Genomic DNA, 20,340 nt, shown 5'->3' on the forward strand with positions numbered 1-20,340 from the left:
GTCACAATAACCAATTCACAGCCACTGATTTGTGGGTGCTATTGTCACAGCACACACTCTGCCTTGCCTTCTGAGTGGTATAAAACCACTGGAATGCTGAGAATTTGACACACTGCTCCATCTATGAGTCTGTATTTGCGACCTCACACCTGGGTTATTGATGCAAATGTGATGCAATGAAGAGAACACATTTACGCATCGTAAATGTGTTCTCTTCATGAAGCATTAGTATATTGTGTTTAATTTTAGGAATCATGTGAAGCCAGGAAACAATCAGGGGGGTCTTTAACAGGAATAAATACAAAAATATAATATAGGCGATACTGCTATTCCGTGGGTGTGCACTGCGCACCTAGCACACCCTGAATACACACCCCCAGCTTGGATATTGTTCCCACATTTGGGATGGTGCACTCAAGACCTCCCTAAAAATTCTTGATGATATTTGGAGGAGGGCAATCTATTTAATAGATTACTTCTCCCTCACAGACCCCCCCCCCTTTATTCACTTTTCCATAGGTGCTCTGTTTTTGCACTGTGTCTTTTCTATAGGTAATTTCACGGACATTGCTACTATGAATTGGTTGCTACCATAACTATGTAAGAACTAGAGCAGCAGCTGGCTAAACCATACACTATCCAAACGTAACCAAACAAATTTCTCATCATCTTCCTTTATTTATACATCTCTATTCTTTGAAATAATCTCTCTTTCTCTCTCTCTCTCTCACAGTATTTTGTTTTTACTGAGTACAACCTCCAACTCTTTAAGAAACATATCAATAGGTTAACTCTTTCTTCTTAATCACTTACCCACACATGCCACTGTAGCATTATAGGCGCTGTGACCTTTCATGTGTGGCATCATCATAAACTCTTCCTAATCAGTTAGTAATTGTTAATTTAAAAAAAAAAAAGCTCTTAAACTAAAGACAAAGACATCAAAATATCCAGAATTGTTTACTACACTGTTAAGGTCTATATACTAAATATATACTAAACCCTTATGGTGACTCCATTATGAAAATGCTAAATTTATATCCTAAAATCAAATAACTATTATAATAATAACTATTAACAGTCTTTAAAAAATAAGTCCCAAAATTATTAAGATTTATAATTTTAAATTTACAGCAATACTTACACATATTTCCTGTACAGTGATAGGCCTAATGCATGAGCAATCAGGTATGGTATTGCGCAATGGGAGTAAATACCGGATAGGATCAGCATCTTGACTAAAAGTAACAGCATTTAATTATCATTATGCAAAGCAAAATTTTTAGAAAATTTAAATATATGAAAAGTATGTTACTTTAGAGAGAGAGAGAGAGAGAGAGAGAGAGAGAGAGAGAGAGCAAATGAAGTTACTTTATAGAGAGAATTAAGATGCACCCAGATTATAGCCTTGGATTTCCTTAATGCCTGAAGGGATATGTATTTAGCTTTTTTAAAAAAAAAAAAATCATTTATCAATATGCTAGTAAAACAAAAATGATTTGTTTTATCCATTTTATCACTATCCTGAAGGTTCCACAGAACATTAACATTCTGCAAGATATTACTAATTCTGTGTGAGAAAGAGATTATGATTGAAAAATTAATAAGTACTGTATATTATCACGTATAATGCGAAAAATTTATGGTAAAAAATACTACTTACAATTAGGGGTTCGCATTATATGCGGATCCTAAAAAATATAACATCTTATTAGACTTGCTCACACAATATATATACTACCTAATGCCTATGCAACCAAATCTATTTGACTCACTCGCATTCGGCGACCGAGCACGCATCGCATCTGCGCATAAAGCTACTTACATTACTGCCATTATGCGCAGATATGATGCGCTCTCTGTCGCCGAATGATAGAGCACAGTGAGATAGATAGAGCACAGTTAGGTATATCGGTTTAACCACAGTTCATTTTAAATATTATTCGTTAAACAAACCTAGCCTGAAAATAAGCCAACAGAAACGTAAACGTTCATCTTTTGAAGCAGGATTTAAATTGCGTGTTGTGCAGTTTGCAGAAGAACATAATAACAGTGTTGCTATGAGAGAATTTGGTGTAGCAGAGAGTAATATTAGACTTTGGCGTAAGCAAAAAGACAGTCTTGAAAAAATCCCCAAAACGAAACGTGCCTGCATCCTTTCCAGAACTCGAAGAAGAGCTAAATGAATGGATTTTGACACAACGACAAGATGGCATTATAGCAACAAGAAATGCAATTCGTTTTCGAGCTCTACAACTCAAGAATGGTAAATTCAAGGACACACCAAGTATTTCATCTTTTCTTGCTTTGCCTGGGTGGTGCAACAGATTTATGGAACACAAAGCATTAACATTACGAACACCGAACAAAAATTGCGCAGAAGTTACCAAAGCAGCTTGAAAAAAAAGTGCAGTCCTTCCATAAATTTATCATAAAATTACGGAAGTGTCACGGATATGAACTTTCCCAAATTGGCAATATGGATGAGATGCCCATGTACTTTGACACGCCTGGGAATCGAACAGTAAACTCAGTTGGTGAAAAGGGTGTCTTCATAAAAACAACGGAACATGAAAAAATACATTTTACCGTTGTTCTAGCATGCATGGCAGACGGAAACAAATTAAAGCCAACAGTGATATTTAAAAGGAAGAAAATCACTTGGGAAGTGACTAAGTTTATGAATATTTCATTCACATATTCATATGAATATATGAATGTATGGTACAACATGACAAAATTTCATGCCGAATGGGGCGTCGCCCTGTTAAACAAGGCCCCCGTTGTTTTCGCCAGGGGAACCAGGGCGAACAGCAAAAAGTCAGCTACTGGAACAAATCTGAAAACAAACCCCAACTCAACATCACCAGAGTTAAAGAAAGGAATTAGATAAGTACCAGATCGACATAATAGGGGTGACTGAAACAAAAAAGACCAAAACTGGTGAGATCTTTCTGAGCAATAAATACAAAATGTTATATTCAGGCAATGACAATCAAGGAAAAGAAGGAGTAGCCATAGTATTCAACACAAAAAAAGAGGCTAATCTTCTTGAATGGCAGTCAGTCTCAAGTAGAGTAATGTGGGCAAATATGAGAATAGGGAACTGGACAATGAGACTTATTTGTGCCTATGGTCCCACAGAAGGTTCTACTGAGGTAGAAGTGGAGGAATTTTTTGAGACTTTATAAAAAGCAACTGACACAATGAAAAAGGAAAAGTTGGTCCTTGTTGGGGATCTAAATAGTAGAGTAGGAAATGATTGTGAGACATACAAAAATATTTTGGGAAAATTTGGAGAAAAGAGCAAAGCTAATAATAATGGCAAATATCTGTTGGATTTCTGCTAAGGACATGGACGGGTTATTACTAACACCATGTTCCAACATAAAAATGTGCACAAATTCACATGGAGAGAAGAGGCTAGGAATAAGAAAAGTCTCATTGACTATGTTATTGTTGATAGTGATGTTTTCTCCCTGGTGCAGGACACCAGAGTGTACAGAGGATTTGAAATTGGAAGTGATCACTATTTAGTCTTGAGCAGGATAAAATTGAATTTCATATTGAAAAGAATAACATGTAAGAAAGTTTTAAAGCGAATAAAAGTTGAGCAGCTCTCAGATGTGAACTGTAGACTAAAATACAGAAATATTATTGAAAAGAAAATGAAAGAGTTTGAGAACAGGAATCAAACCTTGGAGATTCAGTGGCAAACTCTGAAGGAAACATTGATTGATTCTGCCAGAGAGGCATGTGGTGAGGTTGTGTGCAAGGATAAAAAAATCAGAACTCCCTGGTGGACACAGGAAGTTAAAGAGGCAGTGAAGGAAAAGAAGAAAGCATATCAAAAGTTCCTGGCAAATAAGTCAGCTTTTACTCTTACAGAATACAGAGACAAATGTAAGAAAGCTAAACAGTGTGTAAAACTAGCTAAACAAAAGTCATGGGAGGACTTTGGCAAGAATATAGAAAATAAATATCAAGAAGGTGGCAAAATATTCTGGAGGTTGTTGAAGAAGCTTTGGAATGGAGGAAAGAGTGCTGTAAAAGGAATTAGAGATGATAAAGGTGAAATGAAAACAGGAGAAACAGATATCCTTGAAGTATGGAGTAATTACTTTGAAAAACTGCTAAATGAAACAAGCAGTGATGACAGCACAGTGATAAAAAACACTGACCAGGCATGCAGTCGGGAATACATTTCCATACTTGAAGTAGAAAAAGCCATCAAAGGCTTGAAATGTGAAAAGGCAGCAGGAGTAGATGATATTCGACCAGAAATGCTGAAGTATGGTGGTATAAGAGTCTTACAGTGGCTGCACTGCATAGTTCAGAAAGCCTGGACAGAGGGACGAATTCCTGATGATTGGAGTAGAGCTCTCATAGTACCCATATATAAAAAGGGAAATAAAACTGAATGTGAGAATTACAGAGGTATTTCCCTACTGAGTGTTCCTGGCAAGATCTATGCAAGTATACTTGAGAAACGGTTGAGAAGAATTGTGGAAGAAAAGCTTGGTGAAGACCAAGCTGGATTCAGGCCAAACAGAGGCTGTCAGGATCAGATCTTCACTTTACGACAAATAGTCGAGAAAGCATGGGAATATAACAAAGATCTGTATTTAAGTTTTGTCGATTTGGAAAAGGCATATGACAAGGTGCCAGGAGAGAAGCTATTCAATACGCTATAGTTATATGGTGTCAATGGGGCATTATATCAAGCAATACTTAGTCTTTATTTGAGTTGTGAGTCAGCAGTTAGAATTGAAGGAAGTACAGGAAGATGGTTTAATGTTAAATCTGGTGTGAGACAAGGATGTACATTATCCCCTCTGTTATTCATTATCTATATGGATCACATTATGAAGGAATGTGGTATTAAACCTGATATCAAAATTGGAGATGTTAATGTCAGCTCTTTGCTTTATGCGGATGATGTTATACTTCTAAATAAATCCGCTACAAGTCTGCAAGATTCTCTGACTAAATTGAATAGCTGTTGTAATAGATATGGTATGAAGGTAAGCAATAAAAAGACAAAGACAATGAAAATAGGCAGAATCATTGAAAATGTCATCTGTGTTGTGAATGGAGAACTTGTGGAACAAGTAAAACATTTCAGCTACTTAGGCACAATTTTTACTGAAGATGGTAAACTAAATATAGAAATAGACAACAGAATCAGCAAAGCTGGTATGGTGGGAAGTCAATTGAATAAATTCATATGGAATAAGAAAGAAATCAGTCGGAACACTAAATTAGCTGTATACAAGACTGTTCAAATCAATTTTAACTTATGGATCTGAGAGCTGGGTCAGAAGTAAAACACTTGACCAAAGACTAGAGACCGCAGATATGAGAGTCCTGAGAAAGATTAGAGACGTGAACAGATGGCATCAATGGCAATATCATATTAAAAATGAGGATATTAGGAAAGAACTTTACATTGTCAGCATCCAGGAATGCGTTAGCAGAGCTAATCTCAGATGGTATGGTCACTTAAATAGAATGGGAGAGGAAAGATTAGCAAAACAAGTGTTCTCTGCCAGGTTGGCAGGAAAACGACCCAGAGGAAGACCAAGATATAGGTGGATTGATACGGTACAAAGTGACTTAGACGATAGAAATATAAGATCTGATAATGTTGGAGTCTTGACAAGTAACAGACTGATTTGGAGGAAAATTGTAGATAGGAAGTTAGTAATGATGTAATTTTTTCATGTAGTACTGTCATATCCTGTACACCCCTTGAGGGTACATGGCAGGAATTTGATGATGATGATGATGATGAAAAGGTTACATGCTGAACTACAAAGCAGGAAATTATGACCAACTGAAGAGCATACTGGGTTCAGTCAAATGGGATCAGTTGCTGGATGGGGAGAATATCAACAGAGTATGGGAAGCATTTAAACAATACTTAAATGATTCAATATCAGAGTGTGTCATAAGAGTTCAAAGAATAAATAGAGTAGGAGTCAAATGAATGTGTAATCTTATTAAGCAAGAGATTCATAAGAAACAGATGATGTAATTTCTGCCAGGTGTAATAGTTCGTGCCAATCAGAAAGGTTGGATGGATGAAGAAGGTGTACAATTGTGGCTGGATCAAGTATGGAACCTACGTCCAGGTAGCTTGTTATGTCAACAAGGCATGCTAGTCTGGGATATGCTCCGGGTGCATTTAACAGAGGCAAGCAAAGAGAAAGCACGTGAGCTACGTACAGACCTAGCAGTCATACCGGGTGGTCTAACTTCCGTTTTGCAGCTGCTTGATGTCAGCTTGAATAAGCCATTTAAAGATCACTTACGTGAAAAATGGAGAGAATGGATGTCATCTGGTTTGGTAAAGATGACAAAGGGTGGGAATTTTCAGAAGCCTGAGATCACCCTAGTCACCAGCTGGGTTAGAGAAGCATGGGATTCGATACCATCTGAAATGATTCAATGCTCATTTCTTAAATGTGGAATAAGTAATTCAATGGATGGATCCGAAGATCGCATCATATACAAAAGCGAGGATGATGCACAACAAATTGGAGAGCATGAAGATGATGACGACAACTGCTACACTGATGATGCAATCCCTACAGATGAATTTATAAATGAAATGTTTGACGACTCAAAAGATGAAGAATTTAAACGATTTTGACATTTTGTTTAAAATAAATATTTCTTTCATTAATTCATATTGAATTTTGACATTTTGTTTTAAAATAAATATTTCTTTCGTTAATTCGTCTTGTATTTTGACATTTTGTTTTAAAATAAATATTTCTTTCATTAATTCGTATTGTATTATTTATAATGTTATGGAACAAGATTAACAGATCGCATTATACATGGACATGGCATTTTAGGGCTAGTTTTCAAACAAAATTTCTAGTTCGCATTATATGTGGATCGCATTATACGTGATAATATATGGAAAATAAACATTGTATAAAGAAGGTCCACTTTCCGAATATGTTCCGATGATGACCACGAATAGTCGAAACAGTCCACACCCCGTCAACCACCTTTCCCCTTCCCCCTCCCTATTTTAAAAAATTAACCCTTTCACTTTTTTCCCCACCCTATATAAAAGTATATGTTTCTATATATTACGAAAAAAACCCGGGTTTTTCTAACTTATTCTACCAAACTGCCTACCCCCCCACACACACCACACACACACTCTGCAGTTCTCGACATCGCAGACAGAGGAAAAGCCACAACACCCAGAAAAAGGTATGTGCAATTTCTATTCCTTAAGCTACATATACTTTTTAGTACATCTACACTCATAATGCCCTAAGAACCCATGAGTAAATAGCCAATGAAGGTCCACTTTCCCAATATGTTCCGATGATGACCACGAATAGTCGAAACGGTCCACACCCCATCAACCACCTTTCCCCTTCCCGCTCCCTATTTTAAAAAATTAACCCTTTCACTTTTTTCCCCACCCTATATAAAAGTATATGTTTCTATATATTACGAAAAAAACCCGGGTTTTTCTAACTTATTCTACCAAACTGCCTACCCCCCCCCCCCCACACACACACACACTCTGCAGTTCTCGACATCGCAGACAGAGGAAAAGCCACAACACCCAGAAAAAGGTATGTGCAATTTCTATTCCTTAAGCTACATATACTTTTTAGTACATCTACATTCATAATGCCCTAAGAACCCATGAGTAAATAGCCAATGACATTTAAACAGGGGTACTCCTAAACTGAAGCAGGCAATATAGCTGTATTATAATAATTGTATAAAGAATTTACGTATATATATATATATATATATATATATATATATATCATGTAATATATAAATAAATAAATATATAATAATAATTGTTATACAGGGATTCCCTAAGACCTGAAAATTATTTCAAGGGTATACTCTTCAGGGTAAATATATTGAGAAAGGCTGCATTACACTAAGGCTTGTCACAACTAAATTAACAACAAAGGAAGATTATGAGAACCACACAGATAAAAAAAAAAAAAACTATGTGGTGTTTTTATTTTTTTAATGTACATAAAATTGTGCATTTTATGAAAATTATAGTTTCTTTGATTTTAATGAAATGCATTATACCAGGATCAGTTAGAGAATAAGCAACACTCTGAGACCATGATAAATAGTGACTATTATATTAATGTACCAATGTTTTTAGTACATGAGTAAAATAGAGGGAAAATTCAAGGTATTCAAGAAGAGAAGACTGTTGTTACATTCAAGTTCAATAGTGAACTTGATTTGGTTGTATAAGGAGTTTATTCAGTCTCAAAACTAAAGTAATGTTGTTTCAGAGTGGGATCAGACTGCAAATATATTAACAAAACATTGCTATATACAAGGTTAAGGAAAAATTTAGTTAAAAAGTTAACTTTTTAGATGCTCCATAAAGCAATTAGTCATATTTGGTGAGATATGACTAATTGCCAGGGGACATATGACTGCTCATGGCTGTTCCTTCTATTTGCTGATATAAATTGTTCTACCATGTGAAGTATTCTGCACTGATGGTAAATTTAAACAATTTAACAATGTCCTCAGAATTATCATCTCATAAAAACTGAATCGTTTCTAGGCCTATTTGTAAACAGAGAAACCACATCAAAAGAGATCATAATTTCAAAGTTCAGCATAAGTTTTTCTGTGAAGTCAATATTGTTTATAATATGTGTTGGTATGCATAGAGAAGCTTCAAAGAAGGTTAGAAAGGTAGTAGAAAAATAACAAGCGGGATAACTGATGCATTGAACTAATAGATGTAGTGGATAACTACATTTTTAGATATGTGGGGAATGAGAATGATGAATGTCTATTATTGTTTGCATTTGTACTTTTACATATCACTTTGTGTACTTTATATACAATTCCCTTGTATTCTGTCTTCAATGTATGATTTACAGCCATTTCCTTCGTTCTGTTTCCCATAATTTTCTTTTATTTCCTGTGATTTAACTTTTCCTATTTTATTTCTTGTAATTTTCTTTTGTTATATTCCCTGCAATTGCAACCTCCTGATTGTGATATCACTTTAGGAAATTCACTCCACTTTTCAGCTTATAATGTTTGTAATAGTGAGCTTAAAGGGACTTAGGTCACAACTTTTTCACACTTCTTTATAGCACATCATTTCATTATAGTAGTGTTTGCTATAGTACATCTACTGTATTACTTGTCTCATAGGTTATACATTTACTTGTTCCCAGAAGTCATGCTGAGAATGCAGCTGATATTCATGTTCCTGCTATTTTCATAGTTTTTTTTTTTTATTATTATTAGTAATATTCTTACTAAATTTATTATAGCAGTTATTCAATTTAGTTAAAGAGTCTCAAAAGCTTGTACTGCATTTATTTAGAAGTATTTTTTAAAAGAAATTTTTTAATAATATAAAACTAAATATATCTTTTCAAATATAAAGTATTGCTGCAGTTAACTTCTTGTATACCACATTTTTAGGGAATTAAAGTTTTAAAATATATTTGAAGTATTCATATAAGAATATATATTGTTGTTCACTTTCTAAAAATCACCAAGGCTATATGAGTTTGAATTCTATAGTAATGTATGAAAATTCAACTAAAGTAATTAAAGGATTTTTAAAATGTTTTTCCATACATCATTAAAAAAAAAGTATCAACAACACATGGACATCACCCAGAAAACTATTTGTGCTCCCCAATTCAGCAACTTCTTTGCCATAATGTTATCAACCTTTTTGTGGGAAAAGGATTATTATAAAGTCCCACTTTGACAGATGCTTTGCACCTCCCCACTCCAAAAAAAAATTTCTTGTCAATAATGCATCTTGCTCCATTCCTCCACTACCACAGTGCTTTCATCTTTCCTCTGTTAAGAATTGTTTAATCGGTTTTCCTGCACTGACAATCTAGGATTTGGAATGAAATATTCTGATTTTTTTTTTTTTTTATGTTGTTTCCACCCACAAAATGTTATCAGCAAACCTATAGTAGATTTTGTACAATGGGTAGGTTAGAGGTTTTTTTCTTTTTTTTTTCATCAATTTCATATATTTTTTCTATTTTCAATTAATTTTTTACATAATCTGAAAAATTACAGTTGAAACAATGATGGCAAAGAGGCTAATACGTAGGCTGTTCAATAACTTATAAGACTATATTTATACAGAAAACAGATTACCTTTAATCATCATCATTTACATGGTCTTTTTCGAAGTAACTACCGTGAGATGCGATGCATCTGTCCCAATGTTGCGTCCACTTCTTAAACACATGTGAAAGTCTGTTTTTTGAGAGTTCTTTCAAAACCGCCTCCGCAGCTTTTACACAAGCTTTGTTGCTTTCGAAATGGTGGCCTCTTAGTGGTTTCTTGAGCTGAGGAAACAGCCAGAAATCGCACAGTGCTAGATCAGGACTGTATGGAGGGTGTGGTAGGATATCTATGTTGTTCTTCTGCAAAACGTCCACTACACCACCAGCAATATGTGGCCTTGCATTATCGTGGTGCAATTAGAAGCCATTCTTCAGCAATGGACGCTTCCTTTTGATGTGCTGTACCATTGGCCATTTACAGTATTCCCGGGTTTCACAGCATGTTGGTAAACAATGCCTTCGTATTAAAAAAACATTATGGTCATAACTTTACCAGCCGATTTTGCAGTTTTTGCTTTCTTGGGGGTAGGCGAAGACGGATGCTTCCAGTCGCTGCTTTGTTGTTTCATTGTAGGGTCATAGTGATACAACCAAGCTTCATCTGCTGTAATGATGCATTTTAAGACATTGTCACTTTCTTGTTCCAGTCTTTCTTTCCATTCTGTGCACACATCCATCGATGCTGCATTTGCTCCAGTGTCAAGAGTTTGAGAATCCATCGGGCGTAAACACGTTTCAGTCCCAAATGTTCAGCCATGATTGAGTGAACACTTCCCACAGAAATATTCAGGACAACATGCAGCTGGCGTACTGTAATTCTGCGATCCTCCTTGATGATAATCGCTGCTGTGTTGATCATTGTCTCTGTGATGGATGTTGAAGGTCTTCCCTCACGTTCAAGATCTTCCACATTTTGCCTTCCTTCCTTAAAAGTTTTATGCCAGCGAAAAACACTTGCCCTCGACATTGCTTCATCGTGGAAAGCTTCGCGTATCATGTTAAAAGTGTCTGATGCCGATTTTTGCAACCCACACAAAATTTAATCGCATAACGCTGTTCCAAGGATGCTTCCATTTCGATGACTGGTCGTGGCTCGTAGGCACGGCAAAACAAGTTTGCGTTTAGTCACGTGACACTCTGGCACACCAGCCCGTATACGCCCTCTATCAACCTCTTTTGTTAATACAGACAGCAACATTTCTTTATTCCACAGAAATTAATATTGTGATGAGTGGTTTCGCAACAGCAAAATTAGTCTTATTACTTATTGAACAGCCCTCGTATATTACATCTGTTACATGTGTGTTCTTCTAGCCATGTTGAAAGGCTTATGTGTTCATCGCACACGTTGATTGGATTTTAACAGTATAGATGCGAACACAGATTGATAAGAAAATAACTATTTATTGAATTAATTGCTAATATTTTGCTGGTATTCTATCCAGAAATCTTCAGAGCACACAAACAAAGTTTGTCACAGTAGCAAGACAACTGCAATCCAGTGTAATAGTGGGACTAGTAGGAGCAATTGTAGCGTACAACACAAAGACTAAAGTCCTAATTAGGTGCCATCTAAGTTGGGGGGGAAAAAAAGAGAGAGAACGTAATTATTAATTTGGTCTTAGGATGACTGTCTCCCAAATATTTGGTAGATTTATACAGCCATACTTGTTGAGGTTTTGAATATGTTTCAAGGCTTCTGATGATTCCAGGAACAACCACTCTGACTTGTAAAAGCTTCTGTGCAACACTTTTGTTTTTTTCCAATTGATCTTGTGTGCAAGGGTATTCAAAGCATGGTCTGCAAGAACTGACTTGCCATAGCGAAAGTGCTGGATATATTTTATAGTGGGCTCGATGACATGAACAAGGCACTTCATAGACTCCTGGATGGGATAAAGGAGAGAATCTGTCCTTAGGTGAACGGATGAGAGTCGCCAATTTCACATAAGTACGTAGGTATGTAGCTGGTGTTTGTTATGGAATGGTGACAGATTTGTTGTAGTCTTCTGTGATAGACAGTGGGGAGGAATATTGGGGAGCATTTAGTATTTTATCTGTCTTATGGGGATTATAGCCATTGGTCAGGAAGGTGTGATGTAGGTGAGAAAGTTCAGCAGTGAGAGCAATGTCATTGGAATAAATTGCTCTAGCTCTATGGATTAGTGTTTTTAAGATACCATATTGTTGAGAAGAGTGATGGTGTGATTGTTTGTAGGTTTTCTATAAACCAAGAATGATAAGGAACCTTCTGGTGATTAGTGTGTCCAGGAAGGGCAGGCAGTCATTTTAGCAGGCACCCAAAAATCCATCAGTGAATTTTTGGGTGCTGGCTAAAAATCCACTTTACAATGGAATCAGAAGCCAATGACTGCCTGCCCCTTCCTGGACACACTAATCACACGTCTTCCAGAAGGTTCCTTATCATTCTCACTTATTTACACAAACAATCACGCCATCACCTTTCTCAACAATATGGTATCTTAAAAACACTAATCCATAGAGCTAGAGCAATTTGTTCCAATGACACTGCTCTCACTGCTGAACTAACTTTCTCACCTACGCCACACCTTTCCGACCATTGGCTATAATCCCCATAAGACAGATAAAATACTAAATATCCCCCCCCCACTGTCTACCACAGAAGACTACAACAAATATGTCACCATCCCATACGTTAAAGGCACATCTGAAAAGATAACTAGAGTGCTTAACAAACACCAACTATGCACCGTATTTAAACCTTTTGTGAAATTGGAAACCTAAGGACAGATTCTTTCCTTCATCATATCCAGGAATCTCTGAAGTGCCCTGTTCATGTCATCAAGCCTACTATGGACAGACAGGAAGAACTGTGGACATCCACCTCAGTGAACACAAAAAATATATCCGGCACTTTCGCTATGGCAAGTCAGGTCTAGCAGACAATGCTTTGGATACCAACACACACACAGTATCAATTGGAAAAAAACAAAAGTGCTCCACAGAAGCTTTTACAAGTCAGAGTGGTTGTTCCTGGAATCAACAGAATCCTTGAAACATACTCAAAACCTCAACAAGTATGGCTGTATAAATCTGCCAAAAATTTGGGAGACAGTCATCCTAAGACCAAATTAATACTTGCTTTTTTTCTCGTTTTTTTTTTTTTTTTTCCCAACTTAGATGGCGCTTAATTAGGACTTTAGTCTTTGTGTTGCATGCTACAATTGCTCATACTAGTCCCACTGTTACACCAGATTGCGGTTGTCTTGCTACTGTAACAAACTTTGTTTGTGTGCTCTGAAGATGCTGGATAAAATACCAGCGAAATATTAGCAATTAAGTCAATAAATAGTTATTTTCTTATCAATCTGTGTTCACATCTGTACTGCTAAAATCCAATCAACATGTTCTTCTAGCCAGTTTGTCTGTTTTTCAAAAATGAAAAATCTGACTTTCTGAGAGAAAAAATTCTTCCACCTCTGTATGAGAGTGACTAACTCACTTTTCAGTTATTTATCATGATGATACAATGGCTGGGATATCTGCATGGGCATTCAACACCATCTTATACAACTACTATATTACTATTGGTTGTAACGTATTTTTGCCTGTAAATTACATGTCCTTGACTTCTACCAGTTTATCTGGTAGTGGAACAAAAAAGCCTGAGTTTCTGGGATGGTAAACCCTGCAACCTCTGTATTAGACTGGCTAACTCAAATTCAGTTGAAAAGCTGTGATAAAAGTTTTTCACATCCTAGAAAGGATTCAAAGCCAGGTCTTTTCAACCAATGGGCTTCATCTATACCGAATAAGCTATTCACATGAAACTCTTTATAAAGGTTTTGGCAAACTCTGGTCAATCCAATGGACATCATTGATACTAATGAAGCAACAACTTCTCTCAATTTCTAGGATTTTATGGCAAATTATTTGAATCGTGTACTAAATTTAATATACAATGTGCATCCTCCTTTGTAAAGATTGTCTTTTTTTTTTTATTCATTATCAACCTTGTCTGCATGGCAAAATTAAACCTATATTGTTCTTCAACTTCCTATTCAAATTCAGAAATTCAAAATTTACTTCTCGTCATTTGACTATTTCTCTGAGTGATGGATGTGTTAATCAAATCCATACTAAACTGCAGTTAGCTTCTCTAAAGAAAGAAAGAAAAAATAATTAGTCATCAGCATCATCAAGGTATCTTGATACTACCCTCAATAAGTGTAAAATGATGCTAAATAAATAAGTTAATAATAAGGCATATCTATATGTAATTATATAATCAAGATAGCTATATAATTCGTTTCCAATCAACAATTTTCTTCCATATTAATGTGTTATTTGTCAGGATTTCATTTATTTTTATTTGTACTCTGTATTTATTTTTTTTTTAGGGGAACCCTCCATGAGAGGTTGGTCAGCTTATAGTATGGGCAAGAAGATATTTGTTCACCTTAACCTTGAAGAGCTATGAGTGTATTTCTTTGGAAGCACATAAAATGGCAGACTGTTTCAGAGGGCAGCAGTGGAAAAGAATGAAGAGGAGAAATTTGTTCTGTGAGTTTGAAGATGAATGTGGGAGTGCTGATTAATTGCTGTATGAATTTGAACAGATTTGGCAGAATGGGAAAATTACTGTACCGATGCTAATTCTGATGAAGAGTGGCTACAGAAGTATTTTTAGAAGATGCAAGCAGAAGAAAATGAGTGCCTGTGTGAAATGAGTAAAGTGTATTAGTGAGAGAGGGATCATTAATTAGTCTGACCACTCTTTTCATCCAGCATCTTTAGGGAGTCTTAGGGGAGCCATCCCAGATGTGAGAGCAGCATTCGATGGTTGGACAGATTTGTAATTTGTATAAAGTCAGTAGCTGTTTGGAGTTAAATAACACATAGAACAAAAAAGAAAACCCAACTTTTTTGAAGCAGAGGAAGCAATATAATATGTTTGTGCCAAGAGAGATTTGAGGTTGGTGCTATCTCAAGAAGACATTTTTCCTAATACATAGGGATACGGGCATTTTCAAAAAGGCTGGAAGAGAAGGGATTTTTTTTTTTGTGGGAAATAAGGCACAGCTGCATAGCAAAACTATGTATTGTTCGTAATAAATGGAGTAGCTCATTTACATATAGAAAGAATAGTTTGGGTGAAAGAACAGAGCCTTGTAGGATCCCTGCATTGGTCATATACTTAAAAGATAGGAAACTATCCTCAATCACCCAAAATGAGTATTCAGTCAGTCCAACCACAGAAGTCATGGGGCCAAATGATGAGAGTTTATTTAAAAGGGGTTTGTGCCAGACCTAGTCACCAAATCTTTCTGTGGTATTTGTCCAGATATTGCTCTCACTTCAATTTTGTCTAAAGTAATGGAGAAGATTATCAACAATCAACTTCTTCAACAATTAGAGAACTGCCATCTAATTAGTTATTAGTAGTATGGATTTCACCAGTCTAGATCCACAGCTCTCCTGGTCTACATTACACACCTCTAGACCCATTCCATGGAAAAGTTTGGAGAAACCTGTGCCTTTGCTCTTGACATCTCCAAGGCTTTTGATAGGGCCTGGTGTCAAGGACTTCTCAACCAGTTTCCATAAATTTATTATTCATTTGAGACAAGAACATAACTTTCTATTGTCAAATAGTGGAAATATGGATGAAACTCCTATGAGCTTTGATATAAGAAATAAAATAGTGGAGTCTAAAGGTAGTAAGAGTGTGCAAGTTCGAAGTACAGGTCATGAAAAACAAGGTTTACGGTTGTGCTGTCACGTTTGGCTGATGGAACCAAGTTAAAACCAATGAAATTATGGATAAATAATGTGTGGAACACGCGACCAGGCAGCATAATGAAGAAACACAGTTTATTAGTATGGGATATGTTACTGAAAATACTAAAAGTCTTGTAGAAAAAATAACACAAAAATTACTGTTATACCAGGTGGTTTAACTTCTATATTGCAACCACTAGACGTCTGCTTGAACAAACCATTTAAAGATCACATCAAGAAGAGTGGAATAATTGGATGCTGACTGGTGAGAAATCATTTACAAATGGTGGACCTATGACCGCTGCATCACATGATATGTTGTGCAATTTTGTGATCAAAGCATGGAATAAAGAAAAAGTAGAGACTGTAATAAAATAATTTAAAAAGTGTGGTATCTCTAATCTTATGGATGGTATGGAAGATGGTCTGTTGTGGGACACTGATGACGACGAAAATGAAATCAACTCACAGGATTCGAACTGAGATCCATATGACGACCATTTAAACAATGAATCTGAAGAACTATTTTCAACAGATGATGAAGAAAATTAATATGAAAATTGAGGTTAATAATTATTATTTGTTTTTTAAGACTTACATCTATTGTAATATTTTAAATAAATTTATGTAACAAAAAAATTAATCTGATTTGTTTATAAACATTGCCTATTTTCTTATATAACAATGTATTGTAACTACCTCCAAAAAATTAAGCTTCACTTTTTATACTCGCTATATAAGACAACCCATGATTTCGAGGGGTTTTCTGTAGTATTTGAGAGTCGCCTCATACTCCAACATATACGGTATATATATGATTTAATTAATTAATTATTTTATGTAAGTTTTTTTTTAATAAGTTAGGAAATTTAATGAGCTTTTTTAGTTATCTTACATTAGCTACTTAGGTGGTGCCTTTTTGAATTGTCAGTTATTGTTCTATTAGCTTTGTACTGAAGATGCCTTTGATACTCAGGTGAAAATTATAATAATAAATAATATTTTACGAGTTAATTCTGGTAATATAATTTATTTAAACAATATCAAATGAAGTGAGGTAGTCAATCAGGGTGAAAAAGTTGTTAGGGCCAAAGGGATGCTACAGTTTTTATACAGTAATGCCAAAAGTTATAGGCACTAGTGAGACTTGGCTAACAGTAGAGGACGTAGTTACTGGGATAGAATGTGGTGGATTTAGAATTTTTTGGGAGGATAAAGTAGACTGTCCAGAGGGCAAAGTACTGCTGAATTGCAGCCAAAAAGAGCAGGAGTCAGAGGGGAAGATGGTAGTTCATTCTTTTGAGTCAATCTGGTGTGAGATGGAGGCCAACAAGACAAAATATTAAATTGGTTGCTACTATAGGTCAGGGGGTGCCAGTGATGATATGGAAGACATGCATCTGCATATTAGTACAATGAGTGCAAGCTGAGTAATTATTATGGGGGTTTCAACTTCGGAGACATGGATTGGAAGGAGAAAGATCAGAAGGCAAGAACAAAATAGCAATTATAAGCAGTGATGGAGGGAACTCGAAGTATGCGAGTATTGGATCTTGTTATAGAATCAGAAGATCAGTACATAACTAAGGTAACAAAATCTGTGAAAATTATAATTAAGAGGGAATATATGTGGAACTATAAGGCAGGTGATAATGAATCACTTGGATGCAGCTTGTAGCAGTTCCATGGCACAAAGATCTGCAAGGGAAGGATGTTCACAGTTTTTGCGACGATAGTTGGGTATCTGGAGGAAGCAATATCACACTCTATACCCAAAGTCAGGAGAGTAAATCAAGTAGGAGTTAGATGGATGAGTAATATATCATTAAGCATAAGCTGCAAAAAAAGAAAATATTATGGAGGGTATGTAATGAGAAAGGTGACTAGCTAACTCATGAACAGTATAAGGATCAGACAAGAAAGATGATCAGTATGGTAAGAAAAGCAAAATCAGATTATAAGAACAAATTGGCCAAGCAGGCAAAAAGAAATCCCAAAGAGTTTTTGTTTTGTGGCAAGTAGGAGGAAGAATGACTATGCAAAGCTAATTTTAATGAGTGCAGATAGTACAGTGGTAACAGAGACAGATAAAATTGTTGAGCTACTGAATGACCATTTTGCAAGAGTATATCATCTAAGTGAAAATATTGTTATGGCAGAGGTGACAGGTTTTTTTTTTTTTTTTACTGTTATGATTAACCTATGTTACCTCAGTTATAACATTGCACTGTTGTAAGTATAACATCATGTGGCTCTTTCTGTTTCAAATTAATCCACTGTTTGCATTCTATCTTGTAATTAACTGTCACTGCCACCAACGATTGTCTGTAAGTTTCAGACCAAAATATCTGACCTTCTAAACAAATTATATAGTATTACCAGCCTTGCATTTTGTGTAAATAAGTAACTTTGATTAGGCTGTCTAATTTAAGTCTTAGCTCTGGCAAAGTCCCAAGAGAGAGAGTGGAAGGAGGATGAAAGTCTGTGATAGCAGATTATAGCTCAATCAGTATCTCAGGAGTGGTGATAAAAGTACTGGCAATGTTGGTTAAAAAGAGAATTCAGGAATGAGTGGATAAGAATCTGATATTCTATGAGGAGTAGCATGACTCTGTGAAGGGTCAGTCATGCCTTAGTAATCTACTAACTTTTTATAATAGTGACAGCTGAGTTGGACAAAGGGAATGGCTGTAAGATGATACTGCTAGATTTTGCAAAAGTGTTTGACAAGATACCACATGGAACTCTATTACGCAAACTGCAACAAATAGGAATGGATACGAAACTAGTGATGTGGATAAAAAATGGCTGCTGGACAGATACCAAAAAGTAGTATATGGAGGAGCAGAATTCAGGAGAAAGCAGGTGACTAGTAGTGTGCTGCAGGGCTCTGTGCTTGGGCCACTGCTGTTTAATTTGTACATAAATGATACAGGAAATGATATAGTGAAGGGAGATATTCACTTGCTTGCTGATGATGCAAAGTTGGGGAAGGGTAACCGTTAATCAAGGTGATGCAGAGAGCTTGCAGGATGATTTAAATAGTCTAACAGTATGGGCAAAACAATGGATGTCAATTTAATGGTAAAGTGTAAATTTATGCATTTTGGGATAAAATCACAAATGATCTTAATCATTTGTGATCACAATGTGTGTGTGTACACATTGAGGGGAACTGTACTCCAGGTACCGTATTTGCCGGTGTATAAGATGCACCCCCCTTTTTTGTACACATTTTTTAGGAAAAAAACTTTATCACTGAATATTATAATGAATTTACAGTATTTCAAATATAAAGTAATAAGTAGGTCTACTTTCAACAAATACTTAATCTAACTAGGAAAGAGTCACATCTTTCAATATTCTTCATCAAAACCCAGAAATTCATCTCCAGAGCTAAATGAAGAGACATTTGAAACCTCTTCTAAATCAGAATATGAGTCCTCATACAACAAATTGCCCTCTGTACCATTCAGTGCATTACTAATGCTACACTTCTTAAATGATTTAACCACTGTCTCAGTTTTCACAGCATCCCATGAAGCTTTGACCCACTCACAAACTTGTGAAATGCTAGGCCTCTTCCTTCTTCCTGATGGCATGACCTCAAAATCTGAAGACTGCATCCAGCTGTTCCACTTCCCCTTCATAAATCCCTTAAATGGTTTATTAATACAGACATCTAAAGGCTGAAGCTGACTAGTTAGACCTCCTGGAATTACAGCTAACTGAGATTTTAACATCTGTTCTGTGAGAACGAAACTGATCCCATACTAACAGGGCAGGCTTCTTCAACAGTCCTAGATGGCGCCTAGACCGAATTTTATCTATCCATAACTTCATTCCTCCTCCATCATCCAAAATTTTGTCCCATCAGCACAGCAGGATAAAACAACCGTGTAGTGAGTTTTTTTGTGCCCAGAAGTTTTAACAGTAACACTTTTTGTGCCCTTGGAATCTACAGTTTTGTTTCAGGGCACATCAAAAGTCAGTGGAACCTCGTCCATGTTTCCTATTTGCGCAAGTTCAAAATTTTCTTGATTTCTTGCGTTAATGACGCAAGAAAACAAGAAAACATTCGTCATTAATTAGTTAATGATGAATCAATGAAATTCAATTTGTAGAACACTAAAAGTCCCACTTTTCTGTGGTCTAAAATCCAAGTATTCAGTTCTGCCTCAAGTTCTGGCCATTTTGCAGTCCCACTTCATAGGTTATGTTTATTGTGAGTTGCTTTTATTAGATCCTCTTCCTGATTCCATCAAGTTTTTATCATTTTCTCAGTTGAGGGTAGCCAAAAATGCCTCTCTACAGTCCTGTTTCCATGTTCTTTAGCATACGCAATCAGACGTAGCTTGTATGCAATATTGTAGCAATGCAGATGTTTTTCAGCCATAATTTGCCAAGAAATTTAGAGAAAATTTAACGGCAGAAA

General features: G+C 35.9%; 1 protein-coding gene across 7 annotated transcripts in view; it reads right to left on the reverse strand.

Moving 5' to 3' along the window:
* LOC150100035 (putative ubiquitin carboxyl-terminal hydrolase MINDY-4) overlaps positions 1-20,340 on the reverse strand; it is a 376,809-nt gene that overhangs the window by 292,861 nt on the left and 63,608 nt on the right. For all 7 annotated transcript variants that reach the window (XM_090402889.1, XM_090402887.1, XM_090402888.1 and 4 more), the window contains exon 6: positions 1,145-1,238. In XM_090402889.1, the coding sequence (XP_090259015.1) occupies positions 1,145-1,238 (94 nt within the window). The remainder of the gene's footprint in view (positions 1-1,144; positions 1,239-20,340) is intronic.

Source organism: Typopeltis vanoorti, chromosome 13 (assembly GCF_054136105.1).
Source record: "Typopeltis vanoorti isolate ZY-2024b chromosome 13, IOZ_Tvanoo_1.0, whole genome shotgun sequence".
In the NCBI taxonomy this organism is placed as follows: Eukaryota; Metazoa; Arthropoda; class Arachnida; order Uropygi; family Thelyphonidae; genus Typopeltis; species Typopeltis vanoorti.